At 51.4% G+C, this 23,746-nt stretch overlaps 1 protein-coding gene across 1 annotated transcript in view; it reads left to right on the top strand.

The window, feature by feature from the left end:
- The first annotated feature begins 243 nt into the window (after window positions 1-243).
- The window catches only part of NPHP4 (nephrocystin 4), a 110,911-nt gene continuing 87,408 nt past the window's right edge, over window positions 244-23,746 (top strand). Inside the window, exons 1-5 of the mRNA XM_069477273.1 lie at window positions 244-378; window positions 8,702-8,854; window positions 16,861-17,033; window positions 18,099-18,163; window positions 21,157-21,312. Of these exons, the coding sequence (XP_069333374.1) occupies window positions 244-378; window positions 8,702-8,854; window positions 16,861-17,033; window positions 18,099-18,163; window positions 21,157-21,312 (682 nt within the window). The remainder of the gene's footprint in view (window positions 379-8,701; window positions 8,855-16,860; window positions 17,034-18,098; window positions 18,164-21,156; window positions 21,313-23,746) is intronic.

Here is a 23,746-nt window from a genome sequence, read left to right as displayed (position 1 = left end):
GAGCTTGTCTGGAGCGAGGGGATGGCAGTGCGTGCCAGCCAGCAATGCAGTGTGCTGCTCTGGGGCTTGGGGGGTGGGATTGCAGGGCGTGGTTTCAGGGATGGAGAGTCCTCTGGGATTCGGTGGGAGGCAGGAAGCTTTCAGAATTGCTCTGATCACTGTGGCCCTCATAACTGTTTTCTTCGTTTGAACATGAATGGTGCAGGGAATCCTGGAGGCCCACGTGATCCTCAGACGGGCAGCATGAATGACTGGCACAGGATCTTTGCCCAAAACGTGCTTGTCCCTCCCCACCCCCAGAGAGCACGCCAGCTGTTGAAGGAGTCCACAGCATTTCAGTGTGTCCTGAAGTGGCTTGACGGGCCAATAATCAAGCAGGTAATGAAATTTGCTGTTTGTTATCAAAAGCACTTTGTGACTGCTTTCACCTGAGAAGAGGTTTCCAGTTAATCTGGGTCCACAATTTACTGCGGTTCAATTTAGGATTGTGTGGTTGTACCCATACAGCCATTCAGTTTTTTACTTTCTGTACAGTATTTAATAAATTACATGGGCTATTTAGCACTTTATTATAAAATAGGCTTTGTGTTAGGTTGTTGTGCCCACTATAGGCTAATGTGAGTGTTCCGAGCGCATTTAAGGTAGGCTGGGCTAAGCAACGACGTTCAGTAGGTTAGGTGTATGAAGTGCATTTTTCACTTACAGTATTACGATGAATTTATCGGAATGGGACCCCATCGTGAGTCCAGGAGCGTTTGTATTGATTTTCACTTATTTACTTGCGTCCTACCACCGTACCCATTACCCTGGGCTTTGGCAGTATTCAGAGGCAAAGTGGCCCATCAGCAAAGAGAATATGGGATTCAGGGACTTGGTCAGCACTTTTGATACTGGGTAAGAGTTTCTTTCTGCCTACGGTGGAGCAATTTAAAACTCCAAGTGGCCTGCTTTCTCTCCGTTCAGATGTCAACACGGTGAAAAAGACAAATAACATCTGGGTATTTGCCCTTGTGGAGCCCCTGACAGGATCTCTCTGAACCTCAGGGGCTTGGGGACCACACTTAAAGAACTGCTGTTTTGAAACCAGGGGAGCCACGTGGCCTTGTGCATGGCTTCGCATGGCCTGCTTTCAGCCTGGCAGTGAGGACTGCAGGCGTGAACTCTGGGCATCCTGGTGGCTCTGTGTGTGGCTGCATGTGCCACGGCCTTTGCACACTCAGCCACTGCCCTCAAGGCCCCACATCCATCTGTGCCCCTCAGCTGGCAGGAACTGCCGGACAAGTTCATGGTTCCGTGCAGCGGCCTGCAGAGTGTCCATGTGATTGAATTGTCCCCATGAGGCCTGGTGGCCTGTAGGGGTGCACAAGAAGGATCTGATCCTGCCAGTGTAAACATGTAGCTTCTTATGGGGTCTGGCTTGGCAAGACGGTTTTCCTGTGCAGCTGGTGGAATGATACTTGCATACGTTCAAAGTTGTTGGAGTGCTCGGTCTAGGAATAATGTACTGTGATTAAATCACCTATGTCCTGCCTCGTCCAGTTCCAAACCCTCTGACTGAGCACCAGCTACGTCTTTGCCACTGTGTTGGGGACTGGGTGACAAGTACTGTTACAGCTTCCTAGCACTTGTGTGTTAATTCACTTGGTCCTCACAAGAGCCCTATGCGGTAGGTGTCATCCTATCCACGTTGTACCTGAGAGGAGCGGAGTCAGCTGCCCAGGCGATACAGCACTAGGTGGCCACTACCTAGTCTGGCTCAGCTGCCACTGCCTTCTAGAAGCTCCCAAGGTAGCTGATGGCTTGGGACTTTCCTCTTTCCTAATTTTATGTAGGAAATTTTATGTATTTCCCTATTTCATGTATTTATTTTATTTTTGAAAAGATAATCGCATAGTTCAAAGTTGACAAGGATACACAGAGAAAGTGAATCAGCCCACAGTGTCTCCAAGGCACCCAGTGTTACCTGTTTTTGTATAACTTTCCAGAAATTCTAAGCAAATACAATATATAAATATACTTGTGTGTATTTTTCCTTTTTAAACATATAAATGGTACTGAACTATACTCTGTTGTGTACCTTGCTTTATTAAAAAATTCATAACCATATGTCTTATAGATTGTTCATGTTATTACATGAGAATTTTCTTGTTCTTTCTTAAGGCTACATAGTGTTTCTTTATATGAATGAACCATCATTTATTTAGTTAGGCTCTTATTGATGGACATTTAGACTTTTTCCAGTCATTTGCTACTACAGACACTGCTACAATGAATAACCTAATTTATATCTCTTTTTAATGTACATTTTATGTCTGTAGAGTAATTCCTACAAGTGGAATTCCTGATCCAAAGTCATATGTTAAAAGTTGTCATTTAAGACCCAATTATATGTTGTTTAGAAAAAAAGTACACTTTAAACATAAAGACATAAACAAGTTGATAGTAAACAGATGGAAAATGATACGCCATGTAAATACGAAGCATAAGAGAACTTTGTGACTACACTAGTGTCAGACAAAGTGGGTTTCAAAGGGAAGAGTGTTACCAGACAAAGGGGCATTGCATAGAGATAATGATAATCAAGAAAATGTGACCATCCTAAATGTGTGTGCACCTGTGTTGGGGCTGCCCAGACCTCCTCCCAGGTTTGAAGGTTCCCTCAGAGGACTCACATGACTCAGCACATCTTACACTCACAGCTGAGATGTATTAAGGCAGAAGGCTACAGAGCAGGATCCGCAAAGGGAATAGGCATGTGGGGGGACATGGGGGGGGGAGGTGGGCATGAGCTCCCAAAGCTCCTCTCCCAGTGGAGTCACACAGGATGCATTCATGCATCCCCCAGCAATGAATCGTAACAACACGTGTGAAATGTCACGCACCAAATGTTGTGTACCAAAACTCCAGACTCCTAGAAGGGAAACAGGTGTTCAGCATAAACCAAGCGTATGAACAGTTTAGGCTCAGGGCGCCACTGTCACTTCAGGTGGTAGGAACCCTCCCCAAATCTAAGTTTCCAGGCTCCAGCCAAGGGCCAGCCTGTAAGCTGGCCTTTCAAAGCGTAACAGGTCTGTTGTGATAACACTTGTGTATGGCACCCAATGACAAGGCTTCTAGATATATGGAACAAAATTGGACAAAAACTAAAGGGAGCTATATTCAGATTCACAGCCATAGTTGGAAAATTTTAACTGTCCTCAGTTAATAATTGATAGAACAAATAGACCAAAAGATTCATAAGGATTTGGAAGATCTGAACACCACCATCAGCTACTGTGCCATCTCTTCAGCACTGCTCCCAGCAAAGTGGACCACGCAGTCTTCCCAAGTGCACCTGGGATATTCACCAGGATAGACCATACATATGCAGGGCCATAGCAATGTCTCAATAAATTTAATAGGATCCAAATTAAAAAGAGTATGTTTACTGACTACTGTGGTATTAAATTAGAAATAAATAACAATAAGAGACTTAGAAAATAGTAGGAAATTAACACAGTGGTAAATAACCCATGGGTCAAAGAAGAATTAATAGGGAAATGAGAAAATAATTTGAACGAGTAGTGGAAGAAAATATAAAAATCTGTGGGATGTAGCTAATGCAGTCCTTTGAGAGAAATTTGTATCTTTATATGACTATATTAGAAAGAAGGGTTAGATAATCAGGGACTTCTGCTCCCTCCTTGACAATCTAGATAAAAAGAGCAAATTAACACATGGACTGCCACACCAAAGAAACAGACTTTTCCTTGGGGCCACAGTGTTTATTACAAAAATAGAATAAGGCCGGGCACGGTGGCTCACGCCTGTAATCCTAGCACTCTGGGAGGCCGAGGTGGGTGGATCGTTTGAGCTCAGGAGTTCGAGACCAGCCTGAGCAAGAGCAAGACCCCACCTCTACTAAAAATAGAAAGAAATTATATGGACAGCTAAAAATATATATAGAAAAAATTAGCCGGGCATGGTGGCGCATGCCTGTAGTCCCAGCTACTCGGGAGGCTGAGACAGGAGGATCGCTTGAGCTCAGGAGTTTGAGGTTGCTGTGAGCTAGGCTGACGCCATGGCACTCACTCTAGCCTGGGCAACAGAGTGAGACTCTGTCTCAAAAAAAAAAAAAAAAAAATAGAATAAAAACTTCAAGTATAATTTAAAGATAAACATAAATAGAAAACCAAAATTGATTGACTTCTATTCATTTAATCCATGTTTTTAGAATTGTCAATATTATAGCAAAAAGAACATCAAGAAGTAAGATTTTATGTATGATTCACACAGCCCCAGGGACAAAACCAATGTGAGTTAAATACAACTCTCATGGCAGTTAATGTGTTAAATACAAAGTAAGTAGAAGAAAGGAAATGGTACATACAGTCATGTGTCACTTAAGATGGGATACAGTCTGAGAAATGTGTTGTTAGGTGATTTTATCGTTGTGCAAACATCATTGAGCGTACTCACACAAACCTAGGTGGTCTGTACAATTAGGCTGTATGGTGTAGCCTATTGTTCCTGGGCTACAACCTGTACAGCATGTTACTGTGCTGAATACTGTAGGCAGTTTTAGTACAATGATAAGTACTTGAAAATGTAAATACAGAAAAGGTACAATAAAAATATGGTATTATAATCTCATGGGACCACCGTCATACATGTGGTCTGTTGACTAAAACATCATGTGGCTCATGACTGTATATGAGCAGAAATCAGTGAAGTGAAGGACAAATGATAGAGAAAATCCTTGAGCTAGAAGTTGGTTTTTTGAAAAGACTAATAATATTGATAAATCCCTAGCAAGACAGATTAAGAGAAAGAGGAAACATGGATTTCCAATATTAGAAATGAAAGAAGCATCACTATATATCCCACAGACATTAAAAATATAATGTTGAATTTTATCAGATATTGAAGGCAGAAATGATACTAATTCCCGACAAACTCTTTCAGAAAATAGAGAAGGGTTGCTTCCCAACTCTTTGAGGCCACCATAACTCTGATACCCAGACCAGTCAAGGACACTACAAGAAAAGTACAGACTGACATAAAAATCCTTAAAATAGTAGGACATAAAATCCAGCAATATGTATAAAAAGTAGTATATGAAGGTCAAGTGGGGTTTATTGCAGGAATGCAGAGTTGATTTTACATACAAAAATCAATCAAAATAAAGCATTTAAAAGAAGATAGGCCAAGCATCAAGCATGGTGGCTCAGGCCTGTAATCCTAGCACTCTGGGAGGCCGAGGCAGAAGGATCACTTAAGGTCAAGAGTTCAAGACCAGCCTGAGCAGGAGTGAGACTCTGTCTCTACTAAAAATAGAAAAATAAGCCGGGCGTGGTGGCGCATGCCTGTGGCCCCAGCTACTTGGGAGGCTGAGGCAGGAGGGTCACTTGAGCCCAGGAGTTTGAGGCTTCAGTGAGCTATGATGACGCCACTGCACTCTAGCCTGGGGACAGAGGGAGACTCTGTCTCAAAAAAAAAAAAAAAAAGCAATCCCCTGGGCCCTCAACGTTCCCCTTCGGTGGCCACGCCTTTTCCCTCCATCTCTTTACACAAAACTTGGGAGAGAATAAAAGAAAAGAAAAGAAGATAAAGTTGAATTTGGAAATAGATGATAAAAAATAAAGTTTGATTTAGATAGTCTTACGAGTCTGTACAGTTTTAGTTTTTTTTGGAACTGATCGCTTTAGACGATAGCAACCCCACTGTGAAAGGTGCTGGCGTGAGACTATCACATGCTTATTTTGAGCTCAGGGCACTTTATCATTTTAGTGTGTTTCTCTTACTATTCTATTTAGTTTTCTGTTTGGTTTAATTTTATCATGAACATTGTATTTCTTTATTTTGAGATGCTGTTTTAATTCCATTTGACATTTATTGTGTACTTATTTCAAGGACACAGGGACGGCTCTGCCCCGTGTCCTGGCTTCACAGAGCTCTCATCTGAAACTTATTTGAACAGAATCGGTTGGGAAGCAGCACAGTGGTTAAAGGTCAGGCCTTGTGGAAAGAAGTCCAAGCCAGCAATAGAGATTAGGGGGCCTTGGCTTATGATTAACTTCTGAGAGGATGTCAGGGAAGAGGAGGAGGAGGAGGAGGAGGAAGAGGAAGAGGCCGATGGTGGAGGCTGGGCAGCCCCAGTGGTGCGGATGTGCATGCACTGAGGACCTGCATGTGCAAGGCCTCGCCTGGGCCCAAAAGATAGAGCAGGGAACAGAATATTCTAGGCTCATGTCCTCACAGAGCTCACGTTCTAGTTGGGGGTGACAGTCAACGTGTGAAAGCTGGATGATCACTCTGGGGAAGTGTCAACTGGGTCGGGGGTGGGTCTGGATGGCAGTGGGCAGGAAGGCCCCCTTCATCAGGGGCACGGGAGCTGGGGACTGAGCCAGCTGGGGACTGAGCCGGCACGTGTGAGGACCCCTGAGGAGGCGGTGGGCTGGCGTGGAGGGGCAAGGACGAGGGGAAGGGCTGTGTGCAGAAGGAGGTCTCTGCTGGGGAGCCAGTGATGACTGCAGTGAACTGGGGCTCGTCCCCCAGACCTGCCCTGCTCCGTCCTCCCTGTCCCCTTCGGCAACACCGCCTCTGTCCTGGTTGCTTCACTGCAGACGTGGGACTCAGGACTAGCCTGGGAGGGCCAGGCAAACGCGACAGCTTATCCCCCGCCCTTCCCGCTTCTCTCTCCTCAGGTTGTCGCAGCCCTTCCTTAAAAGGAGAGCCCAGGGGTGCCTGCTTCTTGTCACCCTGCAGCGCCCCTCCTTTCTTTCCTGGATGGTGGCAGTGGCCCCTGCTTCCATTCCCACCCCTGCCGTCTCTTCTCCACGTGGCACCTGTAGGAATTTTCTTAGAATCCTGAATCGGCTGGTATCGTTTCTGCTTACAGTCTCTCCCTGGCCTCCCATCGAACTGGGAGTGAGAGCCCAGCTTGTCCCCGTGCTGGGGGACCTGCCGGAGCAGCTGCTGCACCTCTGATCCCTCCTGACTTCCGTGTACTCAGCCTGCTGCAGTCGGGTGGGCTTTCTGCTTATACAGAATGTTCCTAGGATTGGTTTCTGTTCAGGTGTGGGGAGGCCAGCAGCTCAGGAGACGACTGCCGTTGAAAAGAGGGTGTGTTACTCAGCGGGGAGGGGCAGGCCACACCATGCAGGGCCCCACGGGGAAGCACCAGGCTTGTTCAGGAGGCAGAGGGAGCCAGGGGAAGCCTGGCAGGGACTTCGCTGTGGTTTTGCAGGAGGGAGTGGGCAAGGCAGGGGAGCGGTTGGGCTGGCTTGGGATTGACGAGTGTGAGTAATTTCAGTGGCCCTGGGATGTAGAGACTGGCCCTCGGTGCCTGGTTCTTGACCCTGGGATGACGGGGGCTGAGGATGCTGTCTCCTGCCATGGAAGAGCCAGTGGCAGGGCAGGTGGGGCTGTGGGCTCTGGGTTGGTTGGTTTACAGAGATGGTCTGGCAGGCATGCCATGAGCCGTCCCTGTGGATAAGCTAACGCTGGGCACAGTCTGCCCTGTCAGTAGGCCCCATGTGCCAGAGCATTGGGAATACAGAAAATAAGAAATACTGCTCACAACTAAATACAGTTACTACACTGATCACTGGTTCCTGACACCCAAGCTCCCTCCTGCCCAGGACCCTGGATTTGCTGCTCCTGCCTGGCTCGTGCGCCCCAGGTTCCTCGTGGTTCTCTTGCTGCTTCTAGTTCTCCGCTCCAGGACCGTCTCCCGGCATCTCCCAACCCTTCTCTCTCAGCTGGTAGACCTGCCCATCTCTCCCTTCTCCTGTTTTTCTCATGCAAGCCCTGTAAGGGCAGAGATTTCATCTCTTTTGTTCTCTGGTGTATCCCTAGTGCCTGGAACAATGCCTGGCACGGAGTCGATACGCAGAGCAGATGTTTAATTAGTGTTTGCTAAGTGAATGAGCGAAAGAGAGGCAGAGAACTCTTTGTCCCAGGTAAGAACTGTGGCATTGCTCGTCGTAACCGGTGACGAGAACTGAAGCCTGAAACAAAAACTTAGTATGAGCAGTAAAGCTATGGGGAAAAGACTGTCTGTATCGTCTCTGGTTGCTTGTTCTGTGTTTGTAGCCATAATTTTTCATAATTTTCCTCAAAGATCTGCTTTTCCTTTGTTAACGCTACCCCAAAATAATTCTGGCGATTTGAGGATTTACAGTTTCTGGTTCTGTCGGGAAAGACTCACTTGGTTGCACGTGACAAAAAACACATCCAAGATGGCTTAAGCTAGAGGTGACTTGTTAACTCACGTAACAGACAGATCTATAGAAACATGAGCTGTAGGTGTGGTTTGATCCAGAGTCTCATGTGATGTCACCACCTGGACTTGTCTTAACCTCTTGGCTCCACGTGGTGACAGAGTGGCAGCTCCAGGCCTGCGTCCCGGCAGGCACATCTGTATCCACAGCGCTGGCCCCTTGTGTCTCGTAGGCTGTGGGTGAGTCTTAAGCCTGTGTCTGTTCTAGGGGACTTCAGTGCTCTAATTGGCCAGGGAGGGCCAAGCGCTTGGTTTGTCACCCCACCAAGACCAGTGGCTGTGGGTGGGAAAGACGTGGCTCCCCACGAGGAGATTGGGCTGCTGCTGCCTGAACAGGTGGGGTGCTAAGTGGCCCCGTGTGTACCAGGCGTCCGTCAGCAACTGTGGCATGGCTCGCGACACAGAGCTCTTCAGGGCTGACTCGCTGCTGTCTCCTAGGGCGTGCTGGCAGTGCTGTCGGAGGTTGAATGCCATCTGCGGGTGTCTTTCTTTGATGTCACCTACCGACACTTCTTCGGGAGGACGTGGAAAACCACGGTGAAGGCGACCGAGCAGCTCTCAAGGCCGGCATCCAGGATTGTTTTCAATGAGGTAGGCCCTGGCGAGGGCGGGCAGGGGCTGCTCCGTGGTGGAGCAGGTGTGTGGGGTCCCGGGGTGTGTGGCCCAGAGGACGGGGCCCTGCCCAGAGAAGACCAGAGCGTCTCAGACCCACAGGAACCTCAAGCGTGTCCTAGTGGCAGCTGCTTTGTTTCCACACAAAATCTTACGTGGAAGCCAAATGTCCTAAAGAGATGAGTGTGTGCTGCTCTGTTGAAGAAGGGACATGGGGGGGTCTCATCACCTTTAAGGAACCTTGGGGTTCTTGGGACAAAGTTAGGAAATTATTGATCTCATTTGCCATGGCTGCCACCTCCTCCTCCACGTCCCTCTTTCCTTTTAGTCTTGTTTCTCTTTCCTTTTTTCTTTTTTCTCTTCTCTTTTTTCTTTTCTTTTCTCCTCTTCTCTTCTCTTCCCCTTCCTTCCCCTCCCCTCCTCTCCCCTCTCTCCTCCTTTCCTTTCTCCCTTCCTTCCTCTTTCTTTCTGATGGGGAAATTGAGATTTAGTACAGTGACTTGCCCAAGCAGAAGGTGGCAGACCCTGGACTCACATCTTATGCCTCTGTCTCCAGACCAAGCCGGCTGAGTGACATGTTTCTGTGCAGGGAGCGCTGCAGCGGGCCGCCCTGCAGACAGGTGTGCTCTGTCTCTGCAGTTGCACCCATTCCACCAGCGTGTGTTCAGCGCCTGCTCTCTGCTGGCAGAACTTGTAGTCTGTTAGGGCGGCATACTGAGCAGGGAATAAGTTCTTAGAAGGAGACGAATAGGAGAATGCGGAGACCTGCTTAGGCAGGGCAACGAAGAAGGCTTCTCTGCGAAGCTGCCGTTTGAGCTGAGACCTGCAGGATGAGAAGAACCTGGCCCTGCGACAGGCAGGAATGAAGGTGCCCCATGCAGAGCAGAGAGAGCCGGCAGGTGTCAGGGATGGGAGGAGAGGCCAGGGCTGGTGTGGCAGTGGGTGGGTTTGGCAAGGTGGCTGGGCGTTGCCTCCTTGGCTGGGTCTAGGAGCCAGGGATGTCCCAGGGGCCTTCCCATGCCTAGCTGAACCTGAGTGGGGAGGGTCCAAAGGACCACCTCTGGACACAGTGGGTGTGCAGATGACAGGCAGAGGTGATCGGGAGGAAGGATCCAGGCTGTTTTGATTTTATCTCCTCGAGTATGCAGAGTGAGGCCCAGGAAGCCTGGTGGTGTGGCAGTTTGTATGATAAATAATGGCGGTGGTGACAGCAGCCATCCTTTGAGAGTTACTCTGGGTAGGCATGTCGAGGTGCACCTTTTCTGCTGGGGACTGCTCTGGTCACAGTCGGCGCCACTGCCTCAGGCTGGCTGTGGACATGCTGCTTCTCTGTATGTGGCCGTCACCACCGTTGGAAATGTGTGTCTTGGCGTGGATTGATTCTGACTGTTGCCCTTCCTTAACGTGGGCAGTAGAGGGAGGTAGTGCCCCCAGGGGTCAGGAAGATCAAATAAAGCCTTGGTAAAATGCGTGTCACGGGACCTAAAAATGTGTCTGACATTAAGGTTGTCAAACAGCTTATGCAAATAGCTCTAAAGGTCTCTGGCCAGCCGTGTCAGAGGGAAAAGACTGCATGCTGTAAATCGTGTGTGTGACTGTGGGTGAGCCCTGCAGCTGCTCCAGCACGGCTCTAAAGTCACCTTGTGCCTCTGGCAGGGGAAGAGGTGATTCTTGTGGCCAGCGGTGCTGCCGATAAGCCGGCCTGCGGCTCCACCTCCCGCCTTTGGCACGGCCTTCTAGGGTGGGGGCTCTTTCGGTTTTGTCTTTGTCATGTGTACAGTGTGTGGCCCAAGGAAACCTGGTAGTGTGACAGCTTGGGCAGGTGGTGGTGGTGATGGCCGTCCTTTACCGGGGAGGGACTTACTGTGGGCCAGGCATTGGCTCAGAAGGACATTGTCATTTCGTGCTTGTCATCCTCCTGTGGAGGTCAGTGTTCGTATGTCCTCATTTTAAAGAGGAGGAACGAGAGATACGTGGAGATGGAGTGACTCCACCAGGCCACCAGGCGGGCGAGGGCGGCCTGAGCAGCTGCTCCTGACTGTGTGACCTTCTGTGGCTCCACGACCTCCTGTTTCAGAGGAGCTCGCGTTTTTATTTTGGAAGCGTCTCGTGGAGCGCTGAGGGATGGGATTACACTCTGAAACCAGCACAGGGATGCTTGGCGGGCACTGAGGGTCCACGGTGAGTCCCCCCTTATTTGAGCTTTCCTTTTAGAGAAGGTTCCGTCCCCACGAGCATCTGCTGTGCTCACCGTCGGTAATGACAGCCCCAGCAGGTCGGAAGCAGAGAGGCTTCTATCCTGATTCTCTGGCTGCAGAATAACGATCCCTTGGAGTACCAGCCACCATCGCAAGACACAGTCTTCAGAATTGACACCTCTCTATTGCCTGGGGTTTAAATTCCCCCACCGAGCGGGTTCTGTTGCTGTAGAAGTTGAGCAGCATTTCACGTTTCACCGCAGCCTGGCAGCTGTGGATCATGGAGCCCTTTCAGTTCATGATTCAGATCTCGGGAAAACTAAGATTTGGCCACTTGTTCTGAGTCTGGAAAACCTGTGCTGGTGGCTCCAACGGCGTCAGTCACGGCCACTCGGCCCAGCCCTGGCCGACTGTGTGGGTGTGTGTTCCACTGGGGCCAGGGGTAGGGCCGGGGGACAAGTGGAACATCGTCCTCAAAGCTTCCAGAGAAATAAGCACCCATCAGCCTTGTAGCCACTGAAGTTGTGAGAGTGATGCCAGAGCCACAGAGGGCTCAGGGAACCTGCTTTCTGCAGCCGCCATGCCCAGCGCAGGCAGCAGAGGGCAGTGGTGCCCCAGGAATGCGTCCCACCCTGCCAGGCCCGTTAGCAGCCTCTTCCATACTGAGCATTTTCCTCTTACCTCCTTGACGTTCCAAATACAGAAAAATAGGTTTTGTTCAAGGTTAGTTAAAGAGGATTCCCCTTGGCTGTGTGTGTGCATGCTTGTGCATACCACAAACACATGCTTATCTCACACGTGTGGGTGAAGTGCAGCGCGCTCCCGTGCACGGGCACTCATAAGCACGAGGGTGTGGGGGTGTGATTGCATCATGCACACTCGTGGCTCTCCCTGCACACCTGGGGACATAGAGCTGCATGAAGTACCAACTGCTCTTTCCAGAGGTGATTCTGAGATTTGGCAGAGATCTTTCTTTGGCTTCACTAATTGCCTATGTTTTTCTGGTTTTACCTATTAGCCGTGGCATGGCGGGGTGGGGGGAGTGTTCTGATTTGAGGTGGGCGAGCCACCAGGAGCAGGGGACCATATTTGGGGCCACCGTGGCTGTACAGCCCTCACGTGGACTAATGAATAGACCCCTCATGCTCTGGGTTTTGTTGCATGTGGGAGTAGTATGTAGCCCTGAGAGAAGATGCTGTTTCATGACTGTGAACAACAGTGCCCTGAAAAAAGACTTTGAACGTGGAAGTCTTGTCTTGAGCCCGGGCTGGGTGTTTTTCTGTCAGTGAAGAATTCTTTGTCCTGGGCCCACTTTCCCCTCGAGGGCTCGGCCCGGAGGCCCAGGAGAGCAGCCCTCAGGCCGCCCCTAGCTCTGCGCTCTCTGGGGTGGAGAGGAACTGCCTTTCCCTGCCTCTAAGCCAGTTAATAATTCATTCAACCTCTAGAAAAGTGTCCTTTAAAAGCCGTAGTCTGGTGGCCAAAGTGCCATGCAGTTACTTCATTTTCTTTAGAGATGGACATGCTTCTCCCTCGGAGCTTCCTGAGCTAGCCACGGAGCAGCCTTTGGTGGTGGCTCGCTGTCCCGCTGTCTCTGGGGAGAGCTGCTGGGCAGGAGTCCCGGCGCTTGCTGACAGGCAGCCTGAGCCCAGAGCAAGGACCTCTTTCCTCCCAGGGCGCACCAGCCCCAAATGTTGCCAAAATAATAGGGTCGGTCACCTGCCCTCAGCGAGTGACACAGGTAATCGGGTTGCTTTCCCTCCCTGTAGCCAAAGCAATGAGAAGCAACATTTGAACGGCTCTTATTTGTCAGAGTAATGAAAGTGATGTAATTTCCCCTTTAAAAGTGGCTGCTGTCAAGGAATATCAGTGTAATCCACACGGAACTCCTGGAAGCCCTTCCGAACCACTTGATGAATCAGCCGGCTTCTGGAATGTGCAGTTAACCCTTGCCGCAGAGCCTTGCTGCCTCTCCCGTGCTCTCCGCGCCGCTTGGCAGAGGGAGGGCACGTCCTGAACGTAAATCTTCACGGCAGAAGCAGGAGGCGAGCTCCGTTTCTGAGCCACGGAGGGGTCTCCTGGGCTCCGGATGGGCTTGTGTGTCCGTCAGTAGCTGCGGAGGCCGCTTTCCTCTCTGGCTGCACAGAAACCACTCGGGGGGCTCGGAATCTGCAATCGGGAGGATGGAAGAAAATGGTTTCTAGGAGGAGAAATTATTCTGCTTTGAGATGTTTCCAGTATTGAGTTTAATTTTATGGTGCTTGAACTGCTAGTCATTTGGGGACAGTAGAAAGCTATAAGTTTGTCAGTTTTGTTGTTTTCATGACAGCAGTGTGGGCTGTTTTTTTTGTGTATTGTAATCGGGTTTGCTCACTTTTCCAAATAAGCCAAGGAATTGCTCTTTAGGCTGGAGGCCTGGCTTTGGCCGTGAGCCTTGGATTTGGCGTGGGGTGGACACGGCTCTGGTTCTGCTCTGTCACTTCCTCCCTGTGGGGCTCCAGGCAAGTTACTTAAACTCTTTGACCCTGAATTCATTGGTCTGCACCTGAGGGATAATAATACCTGTCTCACAGGGGTTGCTTGAGTGTCAAGTAAGATGTTTTTCACAAATATCAATAGGTGCCCAGTAGGCAGTAGGTATTCATTCAGCAGATGCTGTGAGCACCTACTTTGTGCCAGGCTCTGCTGAGGAGACGGATGTATAGAGATGGGCAAGATGGCGTCTCGTCCTTCCAGCCCAGGGTAGAGTCTGCATCGTTGCTCCAGATCAGGGTTTCCTGACCTTGGCACCCGACATTTTGGGCCAGATAATTCTCTGTGGTGGGGGCTGTTCCTGCCCCCATCGTGGTGACACTTTGCTGTGGATAATGGTGGGCTTTGCCCCACCACTGTCTTTGTTCGGGAGGATCTAGGAAAGTGTCTGAATCCACACTCTGAAGCCAAGCTGGTATTAATGGTTAGAAACTGCATGAAATATTTGTGAATTATGTGCCTTCCTGAAGATATTGTATTAAAGATTTATTTTTAAAAAATTCTTTGGGAAGTACCAGTTTAGTTTCTGCTCAGCCCTTCCCTGGCCTTGTCACCCAGTGTTGTGCGAGGAGCCCTGTGGCACGTAGGTGCCAGGCTGAGCGGCCGCGCAGTTGGGAGAGCCTGGCCGCAGCCTGTTCCTACAGACACGTCATCGGAGGCCCAATTCCGATTCTGTCACTGTGACTGAAAAAGGGAAACTTGGCCCCAAGGCAAAACGGTGTCCGTGTTTTTGAAGACGGAGGCGTTTAGACAGGAGCATCTAAATGATTTATTAATCTGTTTACCCTGTCGGGGAGGAAAGTTGTCCAGTGCAGATGAATGAGATGTTATGTAGAGGTGACTGAGGACGCATCTCCACTCTTCCTCTGCAGGTGATTTCATGGGCTTAACTTAACCTTTTAATCATGCAGTTTCAGTGGATGCAGAGACTGTTCTTCTCAAATGTGTGGCCTTGGCATTAATTAAATTTTCCCAGACCGAGGGGCTTGTTTGCAGGTGTTAGATGTTGAGTGCTGTCTGGAATTCTGGCTGAGCCCATTTTGACGCCAGGTGGGAAGCGGGCGGCCGGGTGCAGGGATGAGACTGAGCATGCTTGTGTGAGGAGAGCCGGGGATTACAGCTGGGCGGCGGTTCTATTTGCGTTTTCATCCCTGGGAGGCTTTTGCCTTCCACGGGGTCTCAAAACTGTTCATTGCCGAGCAGCGTTTGCATTTTTGTACTTGCCTAATCTATCCTTTGTGAAGCCTTTGAGCCTTGAACTTCTCCAAGGCTGGATCGTGTTTTCCAGGTTCCTTATGGGTTCTTTAGCCTGGCGCTGCTCCCACACTGGAGGGTCAGTGAGTATTTGGAAAGGAGCGTACATGGTTACCAGTCGGTCGTGATACTGACGCAACCACCTGAACTTTTGAAACAGGCTGTGCTTCCAGTGGCTGCCTCGCCTGACTGAAGAAGGAATGTTTGGAGTCCAAGGTTGGACCAGCTGAGACGAACAGCTGTGGGGCGCTGTTGTTACTGTTATTGGTGGTGTTTCCGTTTCAAAGTGATTGTTTTTGGCGGTAAACAAAAGGAAGCAGCATACCAGAAATTTGTACTTGGGACATGCCCAAAGCTACTGGCCCCACTGCCTTCAGGTAGAGTAATTTCAAGGTGACATTTTAGCTGGGGTGTTATTGTTGCTTCATATTAGAGTTTAAAATGTTTGTTTTATTGCCAAAAGAAAAAGTGGGTAGTGTTCATAAAACTGATATGCACAGGGATAGATATAAAAGGTGTGGTAATGACCGACTCGACTTTACACTGGGGCTTTCTAAAAACAGTTCTGGAGTCTTGGAAACAGCAACATAATTCTCTCTTAGTCCAACCACCTGTCAGCTGTAAGTGGTCATTATTTCATCATTTTGCAATAAAAGATAATAGAATAACGATTTATATCCCGTGGCTGATGTTTTAATGTGTCTCTCTGTTATCCTGGGCTGACAGTCTGTGATTACAGCAAACGTTTTCTCAGTGACACCATGGTAATGACTCGTTAATAGGAGGATTATTCCAAGTTTAAATCACGTTTCGGAAGACCAGCCGCAGCCCTGCCGTACCCCTCTTTGCTTGAGGGGGAGGTCTTTGTGCCCGGCTGGTGACTCTATCCCCGTGCTTTGCCCCCCAGCTTGGATGTTGGGCTGTCGGGACACTCTGAGCCTGGTGCCACCGCGCAGCCCTTCTGCGAGCCTGTGGGCGCATGTTCCCTGTTGATTAGCAGACCCTGTTGGCAGCTCCTTGTCCGTCTTCTGTGTCCCCTACGCTCGGTAGTTTTAAATAAAAACAACTGCATTGAATTTAGTGAACTGGAAGCGCAGCGGCAGAGTGAAGGTGCTTTCTGGTGAGCCCGCCTGTTACCCGTGGAGGTGGGTTTCACTCCCCCTGGGCACTGGCAGGAAGGCAGGGTCAGGGGTCTGCCATTTGCATGTGGGGGACTGGAAATGTCGCAAATGGAAAACCTTTTAAGATCAATTTGAATATTATCTATTTGGCTTAGATCCCAAGAAATCTGTTAATAAAATGATCTCAAGGCGATTTTTGGCATAAAAAGCTATTAGTTGGGCTCTTAACTGAGGTAATTACTTAGCATCCAAAGAACTCTAAGGATCCTTCTTCGTTTAAATACAGTGAGTTCAGACGGGACTTGGTCATAGGTACACACAAAGCAGGGTTGGGGTCGGCACTGGCAAGTTGTGATTGAAGTTGTCTGTGTTGAGTGTCAGGTGATGCGTGGAACGTGGCTTGTGTTTGTCGTGGTGGACATGTCATGTCGTGGGCTGATGTAACCGTGTTCCTGCCTGGTGCCGCCCAGCCCTGGAGGTGGGATGCATGGCTGCTCCAGCCCCTTTCACCCCAGAGGACCTGGAGTCTGTTGGTGTTTGGTGTTTTTTTTTTTTTTGGGTGGTGGAATTCCCAGGGGATAAAGTTCCTGGGGCAAAAGCAAATTGTCTGATGTTCTAGATGTGGGGTGCTCTGGAATGAGAAGCTCCGACTCCAGCTTCCAACTCTGAGGGGGTTATTTCCTGTACTTCTTCCCCTTGCACCTAGAGGGCGTGTGGTGGTCTACACGCAGCGCAGGCACGCGGCGGAGAGCCCGGGTGTGAAGATGGCCCGTGGGGAGGGAGAGGGCTCCACCTCTTCCCTCTGTGTCCTCTCTGCAGGCCGGGAACATTCCGTCCACCAGCCGGCTTCCGTCGTAGCCATCCTCTCGTTTCTGTTTTGCAGCCCTTGTATTTTCACACGTCCTTAAACCACCCTCACATCGTGGCTGTCGTAGAAGTGGTCGCTGAAGGCAAGAAACGCGATGGGACCCTGCAAACATTGTCATGTGGTTTCGGAATTCTTCGGATCTTCAACAGCAATTCGGGATCTCCTTCCTCTGCGTCCCAGGACAAACGGTATCACCTTGTTTTCTGTATCTGGAGTTTCCCGGCATCTTTCTGTGGTGATGTAGGTGTCAGCTCCTGGCAACGACAGGAAGCCTTAAGTTTGTCACCTGAAGTTGTTGCGTATTCATGAGAGCACACTGTGGGATATTTTTTGCTTGGGGGGTTTTGCCACTTCCAAGTGAGCTGAGGAATAGCTTTGGGCTGGAGGCCTGGCTTTGGCCGTGAGCCTTGGATTTGGCGTGGGGTGGACACGGCTCTGGTCCTGCTCCGTCACTTCCTCCCTGTGGGGCTCCAGGCAAGTTACTTAAACTCTTTGACCCTGAATTCATTGGTCTGCACCTGAGGGATAATAATACCTGTCTCACAGGGGTTGCTTGAATGTCAAGTAAGATGTTTTTCACAAATATCAATAGGTGCCCAGTAGGCAGTAGGTATTCATTCAGCAGATGCTGTGAGCACCTACTGTGTGGCAGGCTCTGCTGAGGAGACGGATGTACAGAGATGGGCAAGATGGCGTCTCGTCCTTCCAGCCCAGGGTAGAGTCTGCATCGTTGCTCCAGATCAGGGTTTCCCGACCTTGGCACCCGACATTTTGGGCTGGCCGGTTCTTCGCTGTGTGGGGACTGTCCTAGGTGTTGTGGGATATTAAGCAGCATCCCTGGCCTCTTCCCACTAGATGCCAGAAGCACCCACTTCTGGGTTGTGACAACCAAAACCATCTCCAGACATTGCTCAAATCATCCTTGATTGAGAACCACTGCTGTAGCTACACAACAGTGGAAATTCCTCAAACATTGTCTTTCTTGGGACATTTTTGAGTTTTATAAATTCCGCTTGGCATTGGTTTTGAGCTCCTCGGTTCTTGGGTCCCTTGGGACGGGCTGTACGCATGGCAGACGTGCTTGGCCGAGGGCGCCGAGTGCCGGGAGGCCGATGCTCTCCGCAGCTGCCCGTTTGCTCCAGAGGCCGTGACTGACGTGTTTAGACGTCTGTAGCAGGTGTGTGGTGGGTGGGGCTTCCACGTGCTTTCCTTCTGTGCAAAGGCTGACGTGCGTCCCTGGTCCTGTCTTCCAGGTTGCGGCTGTACCACGGCACCCCCAGAGCCCTCCTGCACCCGCTTCTCCAGGACCCCGTGGAGCGTAAGAGCCGGGCTCGGCAGCCCTTGCTGATCTCATCACTCCCCCGAGTGTTCCGCCTTCAGCTCTGTCCTGTGGGCTTTGCCGGTGTGAACCACTGTCAGCTTCGCTAATTTGTTTAATAGGTTTGGGCAAACCTATCATGGCCTTGGATTTGCAGCGTAATTTAAAGAACTGAAAAGCAGCAGCCCAAAAGGAGGGCATGGCCGCCTGGGGGAGGGGGTGGGCTCCCTGCCTCTTGGAGAACAGCTCTGCCCGGCCGATGAAGCAGTAGCTGTCCACCTGGCCACCACTGTCCAGCAAAGCCTCTGGTCCCTTGGTCGTTTCCAGCACAGCGAGGCCTGCCTGAGAGTGGGGCAGGGAGGGAGCCGTCCTGCTGAGACCGGCTCCTCCCAGGCAGCCAGAGGGGTGCCACGTCAGGAGGGATAGGGCGTTGGGGCCCACTCTGTGGCTCCCACCTGGAGGGTGACAGGAGGAGCCTGCGGAGGAAGTGTGAGGCGGGGCAGTGGGCTGGAAGGACGCCGGAGAGGCCCAGAGCAGAGACTATGCTTGCCCCAGGGGGTGCGTGGAGCGGGTAGGGTGGTTGGAGGCGGATCTGTCAGGGAGGGTGGCTTTCTGTGTCTTCGAGGTGAGCTGTTGGCCAGATCCCTTGAAGGGGACTTTGCGTATGCTGAGTGGCCTGTGTTAAAAGCCAACTCCCCTACTGAGCTCGGCGAAAATCTCATGATAGGGCAACAGTTAGTCAGAAAGTTCATTTTCTTTAAAAAGATTGGCATTTAGGTCATTTTTCAATTGAATTTAATTATTCATTTGCCAGGATTTTCTCTTCTGAAGTCTCCCTAGAAGCAGGACCTTTTAAACAGTGTACCTGGCCGCCGTGTCACCCTGCGTCCGCAGTCCTGGGGCGCGTGGGATGTTTCCGTGGAAGTTGACCTCGTGGGTGGCGGGCGTGAGTGAGGCCAGCGCGGGGCCACTCGCTCCTGCTTTCGGGTGGCATTTCTAAAAACTTGCCGGTGATGGCGATACATTCAGAATTCAAAAGGCACAAAGTGTGAAAGTTCAGAGCGAGGTCTCTTCCCCCGCACCCTCCCCCGCCACCAGGTAAGGGCTCTCTCTGAGGTCCTGTGGATGCTTCCAGATTTTTTGTGGCCACAGAAGCAAGTGCATGTGTCTAGTGCTGCCTCTTGTTTTTGCCCTCTTTCTACTCGACGTTTCACACCTTGCTTTTTCCCCTTAATGATTTAGAGAATGTTTCATGTCAGTACACAGAAAGCTCCTCATTGCTTTTAAGGCTGTGCGGTATTTTGTTGCACTGAGGTTCCTTGACTGACTGACTCAGTCTCCTGCACGGGCACGCTGGGCAGTTCTGTAGGAACGAAGGGCTGGAGGCCGTGCTGCCTTGGACGTGTGCCCTTTGGCAAGCGTGACGTGAATCTGCAGGATACATTGCTGAAGTGGAGTGGCTGGGTCTGAGGGTCTGAGCATTGAGTGTTGCTCAGTGTTCTGCGCAGTATTCCTGTGTGCCCTCCACAGAGGCTGTGCTGATTTTCTTTCTGACCAGCCTTGTAGTTTTACCTGTAAAATGCTTTTCAGCAATATTTGAAATGTTAAAGTGAGCCGATTCCATGTTTGAAGTGGTTAGATATTAAAAATACAGTTTTCGTTACTTTCTTTTTCTAATGAATGCAATTGTTCATATTTATTTATTTATTTATTTATTTTTTTTTTTGAGACAGAGTCTCACTCTGTTGCCCGGGCTAGAGTGAGTGCCGTGGCGTCAGCCTAGCTCACAGCAACCTCAAACTCCTGGGCTCAAGCGATCCTCCTGTCTCAGCCTCCCGAGTAGCTGGGACTACAGGCATGCACCACCATGCCCGGCTAATTTTTTCTATATATATTTTTAGCTGTCCATATAATTCTTTCTATTTTTAGTAGAGATGGGGTCTCGCTCTTGCTCAGGCTGGTCTCGAACTCCTGAGCTCCAACGATCCGCCCACCTCGGCCTCCCAGAGAGCTAGGATTACAGGCGTGAGCCACCGCGCCCGGCCCATATTTAGATCACTCTTTATAAAAATCAGAAAATGAAAGAGATGAATTTGTAACTCTCAGCAGCCTTCCACAGTGTGGCCACAACCAGCCAGAGCTGGCCTAAGCTGGCATGGTATGCCTTGGGAGGTGATGAGGTCCCTGTCAGTGGAGGAAATCAAGCCCAAGCAAGACTGATTATGTGCTAGGAATGTGAAGGGGGTGTATCTATGGTTTCTCTCAACTCCAGGCCCTGTGACTGTGGGGTATGCCTGCTCCTGCACCCCGTTTCTGTGGATGCTGTCCTGCCCCTGTGAGCACCTGCTCCCTCCCCGGTGTTGTCACCTGAGCTCCTCCCAGCTGTTTTCTCCAGGAGGCCTCCCTCGAGCCCGGGCTGAGGACATTTTCTTCCTCCTTCCCTAGTACTTTCCCCAAACCTTCCCTGTGGTTTGCCTCCAGCTCTCCCGGGCGTCACGGGTGTTGGTGTGTTTGGGTCTTAGCCGTCACCACAGGAGAATGGCCCGTCCTTGACTGGCCCGACCCAGACAGGGCTCTGTCTCTGATGCCGCTGGCCTCCCTCCAGTGCTGTCCTGCTCCCTGGCCGGGCTTGATGGATGCACGAAGGAAGGCAGGCCGCGGGTCCAGAGTGTCTTCCAGCCTCCCCTGGTGGCAGGCACCAGTGACGCCGGGGAGACCGCACGGCCCCGTGCCTGTCCCGTGCCCTCGGATGAGCAGGAGAGATTTTGTTAGGTTGGATCAAAAACAAATACCTCTTTCCTTGCAATTTTACCAGAGAGAGTTATTAAGAATTGATGTTTTTTACTTTTAGGCTGAACTAACAGAGCAATTCCCCTCTCTCCCTAGAAAAGTACCTTTTCTGTTCATGGTGTTTCTAAGAGTCTCTGTTTCTTGGCTGGTTTGACTGGAAGTGCCTTTGGTTTCAGTGATCACATTGGTGTTTTCTCCCCTAGAAAACAAGCACATGACCGTCATTGAGAACTGCAGCCTGCAGTACACCCTGAAGCCACACCCGCCCCTGGAGTCCGCGTTCCACCTTCTTCCCGAGAACCTTCTAGTGTCTGGTCTGCAGCAGATCCCTGGCCTGCTTCCAGCTCACGGAGAAACGAGTAAGGGCCTCTTTGATTCTGTCCACTTCGTGAGTCTGTGGTAGTTCACGGTCACACCTCGAAGGAACTGGGCTCCTCCAGGGTGAGCGTGGGCCAGATGTGGCCAAGTATCCCTCCGTAGCTAGCAGCACGGCCCGGTGGGGGACGTCTGGGGACAAGGAGGGTGGCAATGGCCATCTAGTTTAATCCCTTCCTGAAGAGTGTCTCATGTCTCTCAGGTCATTTGTCTTCTTTTTTCGGGAAAATGCTGTCATAAAACACACAGTTCATGACTTTATGAGCATAGCCAGGAAAACCACTGTGCTGGATCTTACCTACAACTGTACCACGGTATCAATGACTTGATTATTATTGTTATTATTATTTTTTGAGACAGAGTCTTGCTCTGTCGTCCAAGCTAGAGTGCTGTGGTGTCAGCCTAGCTCACAGCAACCTCAGACTCCTGGGCTCAAGTGATCCTCATGCCTCAGCCTCCCGAGTAGCTGGGACTACAGGCTGCCTTGTGCTCTGACACTCTTGAGGGTGAGCACTGACATTGTCAGGGGTGTGCTCTGCTGTAGGAATCTGCTGGACAGTCCTCGTGCTGGGCCTTGTGCTCCCTCTGGGCACTTCTGGAGGCCTTTGGCTGTCTGGAGGGACCCTGAAGGAGGGACCACACAGTCTTCCCTACTTGCCATGTGCTGGAGAGTCCGTGGCAGCACTAGAACCTGTCGTCCTGGGTAGCCGGCTCCTTGCTCAGTTCTAGGAAAAGGAGGATTTGGCGTTGTGTGTGAGGGGCCGAGATCGAGAGCAATGGCTCCTGGAAACATTGAAGACCCTGAAGGAAAGGAAGGTCTCTGCCCCAGCACAGTGTCTGTTGTCAGTGGCGTCCCCGTGCGTGGTAAGCACGGTCTGGGGTCCTGGTCTGTCCTGGGCTGCAGGTGTCATTGTCTGGGTTAGTTCGTTTCTCGCACGGGTCTGTGGTGAAGTCACTGTTTCTCCAGCATTCCAGAGAAGACATGAGAAATGCGGAATTAACTATGGACGGGAGTGAGCCTGGGGTTGTCTGTCACGGGTCACTGTGGCATGAGTGCCCTCCATGGCCCTCTGTAGGGGTCCTATAGCCTCTGAAATCTGCCTGTGATCTCCTGAAAGGGAGAGGAGGCAGAGTGCATCCTTGTCACTGCTGTTGAGTTAAGAGAACACGAGAACCCGTGTCTGGCTCTTGAGCCCTGGGCTGTGGCCCATCTGCCCGGCCCCTGCTGCGTTGGCCAGGGAGGGCCCTGTACACGCCATGGTGACACGTTTCTGTGTCTGTGCTGATACTGAGGGTGGTGCTGTGTGTCTGCTTGCAAGTGTGTTATGCCAGTCTTCCTGTCCTGGGAGTCTCGGGGCCTGAGGTGTGTCTGTCACTTTGTGACTTACCGATGGGTGTCAGAACTGCACACAGAACAGTTCTGCAGGTCACCAAGGACTCGCTGTTTGTCACTGAGATGGCTAAAGAGAAGGTAGGTGCCCTAAGAAGACAGGCCCCTGGGTTTAGTCCTTAGTATCTTGCGTCCAGCTGGGCAGTCCAGGGGGCCTTACGGACAGTGGAGTTTGAGTATAAGAAGCGTGAGCCCAGGATGTGTGATTCCAGCGCCTCATCCTTTAGGGTCACACCTGGAGAAGAGGCCTGAGTCCCATTCTCACGCCTGCCCTTCTCATATGGTGGCCAGTCGGTCACTGAGGCGATGAGTGCTCGCAAGCCGTGCCTGTAAAACCGCAAAGGGGGCGGCAGTGTTTGCCGCTGCTGCATGAGGTCCAGTGAGCAGGGGTCCGCGGGGGGAGCGTGGGGTCCAGCGAGCAGGGTTCCGCGGGGGGAGCGTGAGGTCCAGCGAGCAGGGTTCCGCGGGGGGAGCGTGGGGTCCAGCGAGCAGGGGTCCGAGGGGGGAGCGTGGGGTCCAGCGAGCAGGGGTCCGCGGGGGGAGCGTGGGGTCCAGCGAGCAGGGGTCCGCGGGGGGAGCGTGGGGTCCAGCGAGCAGGGGTCCGCGGGGGGAGCGTGGGGTCCAGCGAGCAGGGGTCCGCGGGGGGAGCGTGGGGTCCAGCGAGCAGGGGTCCGCGGGGGGAGCGTGGGGTCCAGCGAGCAGGGGTCCGTGGGGGGAGCGTGGGGTCCAGCGAGCAGGGGTCTGTGGGGGGAGCGTGGGGTCCAGCGAGCAGGGGTGCATGGGGTCCAGCCAGCGAGCAGGGGTCTGCGGGGGCAGTGTGAGGTCCAGCGAGCAGGGGTCCGCGGGGGGAGCGTGAGGTCCAGCGAGCAGGGGTCCGCGGGGGGAGTGTGAGGTCCAGCGAGCAGGGTTCCGCGGGGGGAGCGTGGGGTCCAGCGAGCAGGGGTCTGTGGGGGGAGCGTGGGGTCCAGCGAGCAGGGGTGCATGGGGTCCAGCCAGCGAGCAGGGGTCTGCGGGGGGAGTGTGAGGTC

Source organism: Eulemur rufifrons, chromosome 8, assembly GCF_041146395.1.
Source record: "Eulemur rufifrons isolate Redbay chromosome 8, OSU_ERuf_1, whole genome shotgun sequence".
In the NCBI taxonomy this organism is placed as follows: domain Eukaryota; kingdom Metazoa; phylum Chordata; class Mammalia; order Primates; family Lemuridae; genus Eulemur; species Eulemur rufifrons.
This window is presented reverse-complemented; position numbering and strand designations above follow the sequence as displayed.